The 17,500-nt window shown below is 40.3% G+C and overlaps 2 protein-coding genes across 2 annotated transcripts in view; one reads left to right on the top strand and one right to left on the bottom strand.

Moving 5' to 3' along the window:
* The window catches only part of cacna1ib (calcium voltage-gated channel subunit alpha1 Ib), a 155,604-nt gene extending 153,981 nt beyond the window's left edge, over nucleotides 1–1,623 (bottom strand). Inside the window, exon 1 of the mRNA XM_079884438.1 lies at nucleotides 1,208–1,623. The gene's annotated coding sequence lies outside the window, so the exon portion shown is untranslated. The remainder of the gene's footprint in view (nucleotides 1–1,207) is intronic.
* Nucleotides 1,624–11,386: 9,763 nt separating this feature from the next.
* Nucleotides 11,387–17,500, top strand: part of grap2b (GRB2 related adaptor protein 2b) — a 9,857-nt gene continuing 3,743 nt past the window's right edge. The window contains exons 1-4 of the mRNA XM_079883041.1: nucleotides 11,387–11,544; nucleotides 15,786–15,882; nucleotides 15,980–16,071; nucleotides 17,337–17,456. Of these exons, the coding sequence (XP_079739167.1) occupies nucleotides 15,805–15,882; nucleotides 15,980–16,071; nucleotides 17,337–17,456 (290 nt within the window). The 5' untranslated portion in view covers nucleotides 11,387–11,544; nucleotides 15,786–15,804. The remainder of the gene's footprint in view (nucleotides 11,545–15,785; nucleotides 15,883–15,979; nucleotides 16,072–17,336; nucleotides 17,457–17,500) is intronic.

The raw sequence follows: 17,500 nt of genomic DNA, 5'->3' as shown, positions 1-17,500 counted from the left end.
TTGAAGCCTGAACACACACGTCAATGAAAGGTGAAGCTCTGCATCTAATCATGCTGAGGAAGAGGAAGATGAAGAGCTTTTACTCTCGACTCAAGGAATGCAAATCACTGACAAGCTTCTCAAAAGCTCTCGAATCCAAACTCAGAAGCTTGAGATCAGACAACAGACAAACTGTGTGTGTGTGTGTGTGTGTGTGTGTGTGTGTGTGTGAATCTCGACATCACAATCAACAGCTGCTTTTCAGCTGTTTAACTTTAATGATCTGTTATAATGTTGTTCACTATAAAATGTGTCATAAAGCCTTACAGAAATAAATAAAAAAATTCCCTTAAGGTCTGAAGGGTTAAAATGAACAATTTAAGTCACCATGACATGTGTTTCACTTACTTCTTACTTCCACAGTCAAAGAAGATATTTAACACTTTAACACTTATTTAACACTTTACAATAAGGTACAGTTTGCTAACATGAGTTAATGCATTTAACATTTTTTGTAAAACAAACAAAAATGAACATACAACTGTTCATTGTTAGTAAATGCGCGATAATCTCTCGTGCATTACAGTGAGCGCGTGCACAGAGACGCCCTGACAGCCACGGGAGCGCGCACCTGTCTCAGCGCGCTATAAATAAAACAATAACACATCTCTGAGTTCTGCAGATTACTGTACACGACCACTAACAGAAAATCATTCTATCTTCCACTGTCTACCGGAGTCTGCTTATTCATACATCATTCATCAATAATCAGTGGGATGACCAGGTGGGAATGAAGAGGGAAAACGGATGCATTCGATTAAAAACTTATGAAACGATCCTCATTCATTTTTCCCATCGATGGATATGAAAGTAGATTTAATGCATGGACATTTAGGCATTTATCCCTCTAAAATATTCGCAAACCCCAAAAAACCAGAAAAATAAATAAATAACGGGTTACTAATTATGAATGTAGGCTATGCATAGTATAATAAAAAAAATAAAAAACAGACATACAGAGAACATAGCATATGTCCATATTCGCATCCTTAAAGTCACGTGACCATGTTAACATATGTGTATATACATGTGTTTACATATATGTGACTGTATGAGAGATTTGGGGTTTGGACTCGTTCTGTGCGCCATATCATCGGTGTGTTCATTCATGCAGTGTGTGTGTGAGTGTGTGATCAGATGAATGGAAAAGTTTGAGTCCTGAACTCACCTTTATTTGTGTCATTAAAGTTTGATGTGTCGAGATGATCCTGAACGAGTCTCTCACAGAATAACGATCGACTCTATCGCGCTCCAGGGTGTTCAAACGCGTGACTCCCTCCAGGACACTCAAATCCACATGACAAATCCTGAAACGGGCTTCAGTTCTTCCACACACTCCTCGTCCTGATCTGCGGGAATCTGTTCTGATTTGTATTTGGTTGGATTCTGGATTCAGGAATGATTTCTCCTCGAATCCGTGAGAAAGACACCGAGGCTCACCGAACGCTCCTCCATCATCTCCACGCGTTCCTGAACACGCAGGAACACATTCACAGTGCGAGTGTCTCGCGTGGGTTCCGAGGCTGTTGCATCACCTGAGCGCGCGCGGTTCCCGGTGATTCGGTGAGAGCGAGACGGTGTGCACATCCCGATCCCGATCCCGAAGCTCAAGAACATGTGATCGTCTCAAAACCTAGCGTGCTTCCTATATAGACCGCATTTCTGGTGCGGTGGTGCACACAGGGGCGCGGGGAGATGGTTTACCTTGGGGGTGCTGTATTTATTTATTTATTTATTTATTTATTATTTATTTTATTTATTTATTTGGGGGGGGGGGGCACCACTTTTGAATAAGAAACAATATCAAGTCTATAAAACTCGTCAAAACTTAGCGAAACACAACGAGCGTATCAGTGAGAACACTCATTTAAACAGCACACACACACACACACACACACACGAACATGAATGCACATCACATTATTGATATTGCTTTCAATCGTAATGCAACGGACCGGTCTACGGGACATAAATTAAGCCTTGAAATAAAAAAGTTATTGGGCTGTTTACAATAAAAGAGCATTCACAGCGACAGTACATAGAAATGAACACAAAAAACCTGCCTAGTGCCTCACACACAAACACACACACACACACTGACGGTGGTGTTGCGCTCAGGAGTAGCCACAATATGACGTCACACTCTGCGCGTATGTTTTAAAAAACATAATTTAACATATGAATAGGCCTAACACTTTTTAAATATCCTACTTAAAGTGTTTATTACAAATAAATTACTATAAAAATTAAAACATTTAAATGAACAAAAATTTGCTGCATTTACAATCCTGTTATTGCAGCACCCCCACTTCCAGCAACCCGGGGTGCACATCCCGATCCCGATCCCGATCCGCATTTAGCATTTCCGGTGCGCGTCAGAAGCGCGTAACAATTATTTTAATATTAAGGACATAGAGAAGAAGACATTTCTAATGTCCTCCAATATATTCTTTGGAACATAATTATTAGTTATGGCTTAAATTAAAATGTCACCGTTTATTCTTCCTCATGTCGTTGTAAACTCGAATCAATTTATTTTTCCTAGATGGACAAATTCTGAAGAATCGTTGCGCGTTTCATATGAAGCCCCCAAAACAACAAAAGAATCATATAGTAATCTATCTGATTTATGCACTATAGTTCAAGTCATTTGTCTTAGACAGCATCCTTCAGAATACTTGCGTGAGAAGCATGAAGATTCACAGAAACAATCAGAGCTATTAATGTTTCACTCCTCAAACCTCTAGATGATCATAAACGCTGCAGGTTTGCTGATTCTCTCTCTGATGCACTTCAATAAACATGTTCACTGAGTGCTTTTGACACCAAACACAACAGATCAATTACATAATCATTCAGACTAAACAATTATGACAGTCTGATTCCAGTTTGCAGTGATTTATTGGATCTCAGCTTGATTACAGGAGTTCAATCACACCGAGACCTTCAGACTGACTCGTCAAATTGATCGCCGTGAGTTTCAGTTCGAGAACTTCACCTGTGTAACAATCCACCGCTCACACACACTCACACACACTCCAGATTAAACACACGTACTTCTCGATCTCTGCAGTCGAAGCTGGCCGCCATCAAACACTGAACGAATCATAAAACATAAATCAGCAGTAAGTAATAAGAGTCTCTGCACTGCACTGACCAGACGTGTTTTATCAAGCGGTGATATGAATCCATAACTGCATTTATATATTAAACCGTTCATCGATATTTCCCGGTGGACAATCAGGCTGCGGTAAACAGACACAAGCGAGAAGGACTGAAATGAATGATATTGATCCGTTTACTCACATAAAACACGACAGAGTGGCACATCGGTGTTAAAACCAGAACACTGACGGCACTTACCGCGGTAAAATCATCAGACATCCTCAAACTGACCCTTAATAACGGAGTTTAATAGTTTCTGATTCACAAGCAGGGAATTAAAGAGCAGCTATTCCTCTATTTCCCATGTTCATCTTTCTTTAGTGTGTAATGTTGATGTTTGATCATGAAGTTCTCCTCTATATCAGTGTCAGTGTTCCTGAACTCCTGAAACGCCTCCACTGTAGTCTTGAGTTTCTTCCGGGAACGAACACATCACAATATTCCTCATTATAATAATTCATGCGCAGAATAAAGGGGCGGGGCCTGGTTGAGTTAGTTAGGAGTGTGTTAAACTGGCGGTTATGGTAAGGGGCGGGACATTTCCCAAACACGGGTAATCACGACACACTGCTCCAGCCGACCAATCAGAGCACAGTGTGCTTTTCAGGAGGAGGGGGTTCATAGAGACAGGAAGTAAACAGAGCGTTACTGACAGACTGGGAAGAGAGGAGCCGCAACAATGGAGAATATGAGGAGAATAATCAACATTCAAGCAGGAAAACCTGTTCTAGTAGAGCCTGAAACATCATCAAGACTATTAAAGGGCGTAATATGGTAGGGTGACCATACGTCCTCTTTTTACAGGACATGTCCGGCCGGGATTTCGAGATCACCCAAAATATCCGGGATTCGGCTTTTGCTTTCTATCGTCGCCATTCATTTTGTTTACATGCACACCTTTTGATTCAATAGAACTGAATTCATTCTGATTGGTGAATCTGAATGTAGTGTAACATGAACGCTAAACAAGTGATCGGTTGATGTGCGTTTTAGCATTGCTAAGAAAATTCCTGTGTTTTCGTCTCGATCGGGATCCGTGTGAAGCAGAATGCATGACGTACGTGTCAGTGTCAAATAATGTAATAATGTAAACATAATGAATGGTGACTGTAGAAAGCAAAAGCCGAATCCCGGGCATTTTGGGCGATCTCGAAATCCTGGCCAGACATGTGGTTAAACAGACGTATGGTCACCCTATAATATGGCCTCTTTCTGTAGCCTATATTGTAACGATTTTAGTATCAAAGCTCAAATCATCTACTAACAGGATGAAAGGGTTAGTAAAATGCATCTATTCATCTCAGCAGGTGATATTATTATAGTTTATAAGACTTCATTAACATGCCGCTGTCAGACGGCTGATCCACAACAGAGAAGCACAGACTCGAGGAGCAGGCGTCTGAGGCTCTGATGATGCGTTTACTGGCGAGAGGGCGGGGTCACCTGTCACTCACATGAGATCCACCAATAGCAAACCACAACCATGCAATAAAGCCTTGCAATAAAAAAATCCTGTTTTCCATTACATTGACTACGTTTACATGCAGCCAATAACCCGTTCAAAACCGGAATATTAGCAATAACCCGGTCGCGCACGGCCATGTAAACACCGGCAAAAACCCGAATATGCTCATATCCCGATTTTTAAAAACCCGGATATGATCCCTGGGGTACCCCTTTTCTAACCCGAATATTTGGTCATGTAAACGCGTATCGGCATATCCCCATCAAAAGGAACATTGATTTGTGTTCTGCGCATGTTCTATTCGCAAGGAATCTTGGTCTTTTGGGTAGAGACGGCGCATACAGAAACCCGCGTGCAGTATACCGGAAGTAAACAAGAAGTAGCGGTAAACATGGCGAGACGCAGCACAGCACCACACTTTTGGAGCGAGGAGGAAAGCGAAAACAAAGGCGATCGCTATCTGCCCCGAACTATTCATTTTCCCGCGTGCTGCTGCTGTTGTTGTTGTCTTTGGATACAGGAAGAAGAATCGAAAATGACACATATTGCGTCTTAAGGTTGTCCTTACGTCCAGACGCTAACCGTGCGTCGCCGTTTACATCGGGATATTGCCAATTTATTACAAATTCCATGTATACAGGAGTAACTCTCTCTGCTCACGCATGTAAACGGGTTATTCCGAATGTTTCAGAAACCCAAATAGTGACCTTAACCCGACCATAACCCGAATATTGACAGCTTGTAAACGTAGTCACTGACTTGTGATGCAAAAGTTGTCAGATTCACTCATTCTTTCTTTTCCTCTCACAAACCAGATAACACTCATCAAAAATATTGATAGTTACAGAATTAGTAATAATATTAGTAACAGAAACTATTCCTTATTGGCAGTGAAGAGTGAGCTCTACTGTATGGAAGCTTGTTTCCGCCACAAAATAAACATTTTAAAAGATAATTGCGACTTTTTATCTCACAATTGCGAGTTTACATCTCGCAATTCTGACTTTATTTCTCAGAATTGCGAGATATAAAGTCAGAATTGCGTGAAATAAAGTCGCAATTGCGTGTTATAAATTGCGAGATATAAAGTCAGAATTGCGTGTTATAAACTCACAATTGAGAGATATAAAGTCCAATTCTAAGGAAAAAAAAGACAGACTTTTTTTTTTTACCACAGAACTTTTATATCTCACAATTCTGACTTTATAACACGCAATTGCGACTTTATATCGTGCAATTCTGACATTATATCTCCCAATTGCGACTTTATTTCTCAGAATTGTGACTTTATATCTCGCTATTGCGACTTTATTTCTCAGAATTGCGACTTTATTTCTCACAATTCTGACTTCATATCTCGCAATTCTGAGAAAAAAAGTCACAATTCTGACTTGATATATCGCAATTGTGAGAAAAAAAGTAAGAATTGTGAGATAAAAAGTCGCAATTATTATTATTTATTTATTATTCAGTGGCGGAAACAAGCTTACTACTGAATCATGAACACCTTCGTGGACAATTATACACACCTTCAGTCTTTCTTAGGGGAAAGAGAAGAGTGCATTGTATCATACTAGCATCGGTGCCTGTCACAAAAAGAGACACACACACACACACACACACCATGAAAACATGTGCGCGCGTACACACACACACACACAGGGAGAGAGAGAGAGAGAGAGAGAGAGAGAGAGAGAGAGAGAGAGAGAGAGAGAGAGAGAGAGAGAGAGATTGTTTACAGAAGTGTTGAAGCGCGTTTGATTCTGTGAGAGTGACTCTGGCGCCCTCTAGCGCCTCACAAACATCCAGAGGATTCTCTAGTTAATGATTTCCTCACCGTATGATTTTGTTGGATTTTAAGTTTAATAATAGCTTTACTCTTTTTTTAGTTCAATTACTTTTTCCCAATTTAGGCCGTTATGAAGTTTCCTCAATTTTAGACTTCTCAGTCACCAACACTTTTAAACTTTGCATCAACAATACATTTATGAAGAAAGTTAAAATCTACTTTCCGTTTAACCGACAGCTCTAGTTGCATGGGAATCATTTTTCAAGACTTCAAGCAGAGTCTTTCGCGGTCTCATGCAGCGTCACAGTGATGTTTCATGTGTCCATGGCAACTGAATCTCTCTCATCTGAACTTCAGGATGTTTGTACTTGTTTACTTAGATGATGGGATCTGATGTTGGGTAGTATATGTGCGGCGCGCGCGCAGATACACACATTTACATGCAGTTTAAACAATAAGAGTTTAAATACAACCAACTGCATCTCTACACCTGACCCTCACAAATACACTGATATCAGGATTCACACAAAACAAGTACAAAAAGAGCTGAATATATAATGGGAATCAACCAAACAGAGGCCTGATTAACGGCTTAAATTCTCAAGTAATCAGAATTTAATCAACTGAATCACACCTAGTTCAGAACAAACCAGCACTGATAAACAAAACACATCTGGACTGACCTGCAGACAAACATCTGTCTTATTTCTTCTCAAATCAAACATAAAAACATAATCCACATCCATCTGTTCATTTGACTGCTTTGGTCTCCAACACAAAGTTTTCAAACTTCCAAGATTACAAAGATTTGTTTAGTTATTGATTTATTACTGACTCAGTTAGAAAAGGGGTCACAATTATCTAACGTTGTTTTTTATGTTATTTATTAGAGGTTTTGACAATGATTATTATTTTTTTATTTTTTTGCAAAAAAAACATGCAAGAAATAAAAAGTAGGAAGTTTGTGAATCTTTGTATGGAAATTTGTAAATCAATAATATACATAAAAAAATATATATATTTAGCTTATACCTTATCATGGTCCAGACAGAAACATAGTGTCGGTCCACATCTGCTACACGTGAATTGCACACGGCCCAAATGTGGGCCGGATCTGCTACACTATGTTGCTTTCTAGGGATATTGGGTCCGCAAAGGATGATGAAGAGAAAGATTTAGAGTAAATAATAGCTTAGCTTTTAATTCAACAGAATAACGGAAATAAACGAAACAACTGCGTGTCCTGAAAAAAACGTTCAACGCTAGACCATGAGTAGAGATAACTGAAGGACTTAAATATACAGGTAAATGAACTAAATACAAAACAGTTGTGCTCTAATTAGAAACATAATGAGTAACCATGACATCTAATGATGGCGGGAACATAGGAGCCAAGGTGGAGCTGGAGGGAAGAGGGTCCCAGGTGGAGCCAAGGTGGAGCCAGAAGCACGAGGAGCTCAGTGGAGCCTTGAGGATGAGGGACTTAGGTGGAGGCGGAGGGATGAGGAGCCCGGTGAAGACGCGAGGACAAGGGTCCCAGGTGGAGCCAGGTGGAGCCGGAGGGACGAGGAGCCAATGTGGAGCCGTGAGGACGAGGGTCCCAGGTGGAGCCAAGGTGGAGGCGGAGGGATGAGGAGCCCGGTGAAGACGCGACAACGAGGGCCCCAGGTGGAGCCAAGGTGAAGCCAGAGGGACGAGGAGGCAAGGTGGAGCCGTGAGGATGAGTGTCCCAGATGGAGCCAAGGTGGAGCCAGAGGGATGAGAAGCCCGGTGAAGCCTTGAGGATGAGGGACTTAGGTGGAGCCGGAGGGACGAGGAGCCTGGTGAAGCCGTGAGGACGAGGGTCCCAGGTGGAGCCAAGGTGGAGCCGGAGGGACAAGAAGTCTGGTGGAGCCGACTGGTCGATGGGCCAAGGTGGAGTGACAGAATGGCGGCCCGAAGTGAAGCCAGGGGATTCACACCCCAAGGCAGAGCTGGTGCCCAGCAGATCGGAGGCAGAGCCAACTTACAAATCCAACAGCGAAGCCGAGGGACTGAAGGGCGCCAGTGAAGGTGGGGCCAAAGAACCGACAGATCTGGGCAGAGGAGGTGGGAGAGGGAGGCTGGGCAGGTGTTCTCCTATGGAAGAAAAATAATGTCAAATGTTTTTGAAACAAAAAGCCTGTTGAATTGCACTACTTGAAAAAAAATAGGCCTTACATTAACCATGCTTGCATTTTAATGCATTGTATTTTTAGGGCTTGCATTTTTATGGGCTGAAATTCAACATGGTTGAATATTTAAGCTGTGAATATTTCAATTAAAAACATTTCAAACACATTTTCATTATTAAAAATTCAATAATCCATATTCACCTTTCATATTTCACTTCCAAAATATTCACACTGTTTAAAAATACAACCTATAATATTCAACAGGCATTTTTCGGTCCATTTTATTTCGCTTTGCAAATTCGCTTCCACAAATTCAGTGGTTCAAATTCGACAGTAAATTCAACATTGACATCCAGGAACTGCAGGAAAAGCAGTAGATTGCCGAGCATACTCTCCATCTGCTGTTAGTCTACCTCACCAGCAGGAGGTGCAAAAGCGCGTGTTGTTGACGAAGACCAGCAACAGTTAGAAGAGCTAGCCGTTAATTCATAAAATGAAAATGATTATCTGTGTCAGTATATATATGCGGAAAAGATGATAAAGACACAAAAGGTGTGTTTATGTTTCATTCAATAACTTCAATGTTACTTTCATCAGCTTTCTCTACCATGAACAGGATTATAATCGGCTTCCCTCAATACCTCATACTCAAGGATTCCCCTTTCGTCGGGACAAAACGCGTAACGTAGCTTGACTAATACAGTGATATAAAAGACCAAACTCGCACCTTATTGGGGATGTAGGCTGTAGGCTACTATATAGGCTACAGGCAAGCAGATGGACTCATAATATGAACTTAACGCACAAAGTTTCATGCAGAGCGTTTCGTGATAGCCTATACTGGCACAAAATCAACACTTGATCAATTAATACTAACACTTTCTTTTCTCTCTCTCTCTCTCTCTCTCTCTCTCTCTCTCTCTCTCTCTCTATATATATATATAGCCTATATATAGTATAGTAGGCTATGCCTACGTGTACTGCATTAGTTTAAACTGGGAAGAGTCATAGCACTTGCATATTGTTGTCCTCCTATTGTTAGTTGAACTGTAAATCGCTTTGGATAAAAGCGTCTGCTAAATGACTAAATGTAGCCTAATAAATGTAAAATTGGCTTGACATTGGACATTCGCACATTTAGGGACCGTCTCCAAAGTTGCATACAACATTATACACGTTTCTAACTTCAATTATAGCAAACTTTAATTTATTTGCATCAAAAATCCAAAGGGTTCACAGTATGCCTGACACTAAATGAACACTTTACAGTTGGTTTTATGACTGTAAGTCGTTCTATTCAAATGCTATTGAAGTTAGAAACGTGTATACCAATGTCGTATAGGCCTACACTTTACAGGCGGTCCCTAAATGTGCGAAAGTCCAACGTCAAGCCAACTTTATGCCAGTCTATCACTGGGAAACGCTCAGCATTAAGCTTTGCGGGTTATTCTGAGTCCATCTGGAGCTGGACTTGCGTTTGGTTTTTAATATCACTGTATTAGTACATTAAGCTACGTTAATCGTTTTGTATGTCCAGCAGGGGAATCCTTAAGTATTGAGGGAAACCCTAATAGCCTGCATGCAGCACATCGCCACAATATAAAGTTAAAGCAACTAAACAACCAAGAGAAATATATATCAACCTCAAAAATGTAACATTGGATCTGTATATCCGCATCGGGGAATAACATTAGAATCTTGTTCACGGTAGAGAAAGATGCATGTAGGCTACACAGGGAAAAGTAACCGTGAAGACACTGAATTTAACATAAAACCGCCGTCGTAATAATCACAAATACACTTACATTGCTGTAAATGAGTTTTATGAATGAACGGTTAGCTCTTCTAACTGTTGCTGGTCTTCGTCAACAAACACGCGCTTTTGCACCACCTGCTGGTGAGATCGACTAACAGCAGATGGAGAGTATGCTCAGCAATCTACTGCTTTTCCTGCAGTTCCTGGATGTCAATGTTGAATTTACTGTCGAATTTGAACCACTGAATTTGTGGAAGCGAATTTGCAAAGCGAAATAAAATGGACCGAAAAATGCCTGTTGAATATTATAGGTTGTATTTTTAAACATTTTGAATATTTTGGAAGAGAAATATGAAAGGTGAATATGGATTATTGAATTTTTAATAATAAAAATGTGTTTGAAATGTTTTTAATTGAAATATTCACAGCTTAAATATTCAACCATGTTGAATTTCAGCCCATAAAAATGCAAGCCCTAAAAATACAACGCATTAAAATGCAAGCATGGTTAATGTAAGGCCGTTTTTTTTTTTTTTTTCAAGTAGTGCAATTCAACAGGCTTTTTTATTTCAAAAACATTTGACATTATTTTTCTTCCATATTCTCCACAACACTGAAAACTTTAAACTGATCCTGACCAGCAGTAGTGAAATCTTAAGGTTCAGTAGAACCGGTGGTGAAACAGTCCTTGAGCTGGACAGGGCCAGTGGGCTTTGGGCTGGAGTCATCGGCCTCAAGCTCCTCTCTATTTCCCATTGGCTCATACAGTTGTAATTGAAATTATTCAACTCGCATTGCAGATCAGGTTTATTGGCAACATTTACAGACTTTTCACTGTTTGTAGTGAAGAAATTAAACAAAAGTAATTGAAAAAGCTCAACACAGCAAATGTTTTCCCCAAGTGGTTTCCCCAAATTCAACAGGAAATGACACTTTAAGTGAGTGTGTGAGAGAAAGAGAGTGTGTGCGTGTGTAAGAGAGTGTGGGGAAGGGGAGGGGAAGATGATTTACACTTTCTATTTCCCCTTTTTGCAGTCATGCATGAGCGCGTCGTGTTCGATGCGAGATAAGCTCGACTTCTGCTCTTCCTCGTTGTGAAATAACATTTCAGTCCGCAGCTGCCGGCAATTGTGACACTGACAGTTCAGACGACAGACTGATCATCCTTTCATGAGCTGTAAGTACAATGATCTTTCTCTTCAGTGTCTCTTTCTGAACGCACACTGTTAAAATGAAAGAATAAACATGAGAGAAATGTATGAGTTTGATAAAAGTGTTTTTATAGTTACACACTCTCATCTATGTGAATGATAGAGGAGAGCAGGACTGTATCAGACTCTGAGTTAAACGTCCACAAATGCTTGTTTTATTAAACTTAATTTAGAATATTTTACACAATAAAAGTACATTGGCATCAGACAAGAGTCTGTTGACTGAAACTGTTGTCAGAACAAGAGCATTTTCTAGGACGTATAAAGTTGGAAAGTTGTCATACTTGTTTTTATACTTTAAGCTATTTTAATAGAATACAATAAACCAAATGAAATTAAACTGAAAACAAACCTAATGAGCAACTTGCAGTTTAGTGTGACAACTAGCCCCGCTCTCCGAACATTATAAATAACGCTTTATTTCTACAGCGCTTTAGATTGTCTCAAAGCAGCTTCACACACAATAAACATGAAAATAACTGAATCAGTGATGCAAACTTCATCAGATATGAGACAAACTCAGTTCCTGCTATAAGCAGCTCTAAAAAGACAATTATGTCTTTATTCAGATCATTTCAGTTCAAGTTTTGTTCTCATCTGATAGCATCAGTGCAGTCAAATCAACAATATCACTGAATATGAAGTGTCTTTTAGTGTCAACAGTCTTTCAGGGCTATTTCGCAAGAATATGGTTTTAAACTCAGATCACATGTGTCTTTCGGTGAAGCAAACCTGCCTACGATCAGAAAGCAAAAACAGGCAATAGGCAAATGAGATGAAAGGTTTTGCAGGCCTGCATCTGCAGCGGTGCAGAAACGGAAACAGGTGAGAGGATCGTGCCTCAAACATGAGCTTCCACAGACCCAGTTTACAGCACAAACCTCAGCGTGCAGAGGCATTCTGGGGGATTTGAGTCACGACTATATTTCTCAGGTCATCATAACGTTATGCTCTTGTCACAAAAAAATAGAGACTGCTCTCTAAATAATCATGTAAACTTTGTATGTAAGCTAATGTTCTAAAAACTTTTTTCCCATTAAATTATAAAAACGTTATTTCTGAATGTTTCTCTCCCAGACAGTAACATAGTTTCGGCTCAGATTCGGCCCACATCCGGCCTGTTGCTGTCTGGGCTGAACATTTAAAGTTTGTTCAAATGTTTAAAAAACGTTTTTTCTTGGTTATGTGAACATTAATCATTGTATCATTCTTCAAACATTATGGGAACGTTTCTTTAGAATGTTCTCTGAATGTTCTGAAACGAGTAGTAACATTTAAAAAAAACGTTAGATCATGTTTAGCTGTTTATACTTTATTACCCTAACACTGCAAATAATCATGTAAACTTTGTATGTAAGCTAATGTTCTAAAAACATTTTTCCCGTTAAGTTGTGAAAATGTTATTTCTGAATGTTCGGCTCAGACAGCAACATAGTTTCGGCCCTGATCCGGCCCACATCCGGCACACGGATTAATCTTAGTTAAAGTTAATTTCAACATTTACTGAAATCAAAGGTTGTATTAGTTAGCATTAGTTAATGCACTGTGAACTAACATGAACAAACAATGAACAGCTGTATTTGTATTAACTAGTATTGACAAAGATTAATAAATACTGTAACATATGTATTGCTTATTGTTAGTACATGTTAAATAATACATTAACTAATGAACCTTATTGTAAAGTGTTACTGTTTTTTCAAATGTTTTAAAAAAAAAATCTTGGTCATATGAACATTAATAATTGTATAATTCTTCAAACATTATGGGAACGTTTCTTTAGAATGTTCTCTGAACGTTCTGAAACAAGTAGTTACATTTAAAAAACGGGTTAGATCAGTGTTGAGTTGTTTATACTTTATTGAGAGTTTATTTCATAATCTCATTTACTTCAAAAGGTTGTTATAGTCAGTGACATCCACACTTGTTTCTCCGTCGGAGACGTAACTTGAAGGGACGGGGTTTATAGGGCTGCGTCCCAGATCGATATTCTCTTAAGTAGCACTTATTCTGAAAAGGTAATTACTTCACAACCTCTTAAAAAGTGTGTTCTATCTAGTATGAGTGTGTGTAGCAGCCTATGAATGTAATCCAGACGTACTATATTCGCCATGTTGTCATTATCATGTGACCCACCAGTGTCAGTCGTGTTCATAAATCCTGTGGCCTCATGGGACAGTGAAGTGTCCATCATACACACACTTCAGAATCTCACCGGAAGAAGGTCATCCAGGTTTGCCTGCTTTTATGAGGACTGTGAATTCAGACATACTTCTTTTATCACATACTGTTTTTCAAGCACTATAGTAGGGAAGTGTGTGCTTTCAGACGCAGCCTGTGTCTCGGAGTCTAACCAGATGATGAGTTGAATCAGGTGTGTTTGAGAAAGAGTTTGAAAATGTGTGGTGGGCCGTTTACATGACACTGTTTTCGACTAAAAGCCTGTGGGCTCTATCTTGCACCCAGCGCAACTGACTTTGTACAGCGACGCATGTTTCATTCCTATTTCTCACCCACGCACAGCGGACTCTTCCCTCCACAGACGCACGTCGGTAAACTAGGGAATGAACTTGCGCTCCCGGGGGCGGTTCAGCGAAGAGAGGAGGCGTGTTCCGGCGCAAACGTTCCCTGGTGCTATTTTGCAGTTTCAGAAAACAATTCCGCCACAGACCAGGAGAAACCTCGTCTAAAGTCAGTGGCGCGTTGCGCATGTTAATCAGATGCTATTTTAAGGGCGCATGCTTGGCCATAATCAATGTAGCGTGAGCACAACACACACACACTTTCCTTCTCTCATCTACACAGACGCAGCAGTTCTCATTTTTAGAAAACCATAAATTATTACAAGGAAAAATATTCCACATGAGGGAAATCATTGTTGTGTCCATGAAGATGTGAAAAAATAGGCATAAATCTAGCTTACACATTTACCCAGATTATCATACGCCTGTTTAACCGAAGCTAATCTGGGTGTGTTTCTCCATCCCCAATGTCACTTCTCTGTGTTTTACGGCCCTGATGAGAACGTCGGTCTCCTCGGCTGTGAACCGCTCCTGGCAAATCCGCCGTTATAATAGCAATCCGCCATGGAACAAGCGCGCCTGCTCTTAAAGGGAATGTGAGATGACGCTCTGATTGGTTTATTTCACGTTACGCCCAAACCACACCTATGAGTAATGAAGCAACTTCAGACCAACACATTTTAGATTTGCGTCGGGCGCAAGAGTCATTTATCCCGCCGGTATAATAGCAACAGCGCCCGAGATATATTCAAAATAAAATAAAGTATGCTTTTTTTCACTAGGGTGAACATGGTAGGTGATCGATACAAAAGTCTGTCAGTCCAAATCCGATGTTGTGCATATCTGATTGGAATCCGATCATAAAGCCAAGCAAAAATAACACATGAAGTGCTTCAGTTATGATGAGCTGGTTTGAAATCCTCTTACATTAGAAAAACATGTATTTGTTAGCTGAGGATCTAAAGCAATAATTCATGAAATAATGAAAATTCTGCCTGAACTTCTCCTTCATGTGGCTCGATCTGTAGTGTGAGTTTTTACTTGACAGGTGGTTTGCTGGACGGTGTTTGATTGACAGGTGGTTTGCTGGACAGTGTTTGATTGACAGGTGGATGGTTTTTGATTGACAGGTGATTTGCTGGACGGTGTTTGATTGACAGGTGGTTTGCTGGACGGTGTTTGATTGACAGGTGGTTTGCTGGATGGTGTTTGATTGACAGGTGGATGGTTTTTGATTGACAGGTGATTTGCTGGACGGTGTTTGATTGACAGGTGGTTTGCTGGACGGTGTTTGCTTGACAGGTGGTTTGCTGGATGGTGTTTGATTGACAGGTGGATGGTTTTTGATTGACAGGTGGTTTGCTGGACGGCGTTTGATTGACAGGTGGTTTGCTGGACTGTGTTTGATTGACAGGTGGTTTGCTGGACGTTGTTTGATTGACAGGTGGTTTGCTGGACAGGTGGTTTGCTGGACGTTGTTTGATTGACAGGTGGTTTGCTGGACGGTGTTTGATTGACAGGTGGTTTGCTGGACGGTGTTTGATTGACAGGTGGTTTGCTGGACGGTGTTTGATTGACAGGTGGTTTGCTGGACGTTGTTTGATTGACAGGTGGTTTGCTGGACGGTGTTTGATTGACAGGTGGTTTGCTGGACGGTGTTTGATTGACTCTGTTTCTCCTTCTAGTGTCTGAATTGTCTCCATCATGGAGGCGACGGGGAAATACGACTTCTCGGCCACAGCAGAGGATGAGCTGAGCTTCAGGAAGGGAGATATCATCAAGGTGTGTATGACCTCAGTATATCACATGTCCACACACACAGCTGACTCTGAACCCATCTGAGTTGAAGTGAGCTTGACCATCACACACTCCTCTGTAGATCTTAGGCACCAATGACGACTGGTTCAAAGCAGAAATCCACGGCATGGAAGGATTCGTGCCCCGGAATTACATCAACATCCACTTCCCCAGGTACAGACGTCACGAACACCGTTCCCAGAGTTCCTCCGCTTCTGGAACAGCAGATCGACTCAACACTACACCGTTAGCGGTGTCCGATGGGTTGAAACTCATTTAGCTTCAGTAGGCTAGTATTAATCTTAACTGTACCTATTGATGCTGATTTCTCAAAATGGTGAAAAAAAAAATACTTTTCTAAAATGCAAATCAAAGAAAGATTATTGTACGTTTTACAAAAAAAATTCTATTTGTATTTTTACTTCAAAATTTCACGTTTAATTCAGTGTTACTTGCCGTATCTTCATAATTATTTCTGAAATTTACTATTTACAATATTTTTATTGTTATTGTTTTTTTTCCATTCAAAATATTTATTATTGTCGTTTAGGTTTTTTTGTAAAGTTTGGGTTAGGGGTTAGGGGTCAGGGGTCAGGGGTAAGGTTAATTTTTTAAATGAACAATTTCTGAGTGAAAATTGTTTCAAAGTAAATCCTTCACCAAATGTTGCGAGGCTGTTTTCTGTGAATGAGTGTGAACATTCATTAATGGGAAATAAAAACAAAAAAATAACTAAGTGAATTAAAGAATAACAAAATGCAATATATGGTAAAACAGTTTTCTCCACAACCCCTCATCGATCAGCAGAACGGGCCGTGTTTGAGCAGGTAAAATAACTGGAAGTGACTGAGACCGGAAATCTTGCACATTCAAGCTAAATAATGAAGTGTGAGAGAAATAACGTGGAAGCGTCGGCGGTCAAACACTCGTGAATAAACTAAACGCCTGAAAGAGTGAACTCAGGCTCTGTCTGTCTGACGGTACGTATTTAACTCACAATAATTCACTCGAATAGAAAAAATAAATATGAGCATTATTCTGCAGCATTATGAGTCATGTTGATGAAAAAGGGAAGTGTCTTCTTTGTAATTTTGTCCTCCAAAACTAATCATTGAAATGGTGGAGAACTTGTTTTTTATCATTCCGAGTGTCTCTACTTCAATATTTTTGTAAACATTCACACTCACTAAAGCATTATATCTCACATTTACTTCCATTTTTTACTGTTCAAACTACAAACAACTAAACTGAGTCGGGTTTGTGTCTGAACAGACCATAGAGGCATGTGATAGGCTCTTTTGATTTTGGTTAGCAACCACTCTGAAACACTCTAGCAACCAGTCACAGCACGTAGCAACCGCGCACCTGTTCTCCAGCGTGTCAGACTGTGGTATTATATGTGTGATATATTCTGTATATATGAACGTGTGTTTCTGCAGCTGGTATCAGGAGAACACCAGTCGGCAGTCGGCACAGGATCAGCTGATGCCTCAACCAATCGGATCATTCCTCATCAGAGGCTCCCAGAGTTCACCTGGAGAATTCTCCATTTCAGTCAGGTACAACACACTCACACTCACTCACACACACACACACACACTCA

The sequence above is a fragment of the Squalius cephalus genome (assembly GCF_949319135.1).
Source record: "Squalius cephalus genome assembly, chromosome: 10".
Taxonomy (NCBI): domain Eukaryota; kingdom Metazoa; phylum Chordata; class Actinopteri; order Cypriniformes; family Leuciscidae; genus Squalius; species Squalius cephalus.
Note: the sequence above shows the minus strand (reverse complement) of the source record. Positions and strands in the feature narration are given on the sequence as shown.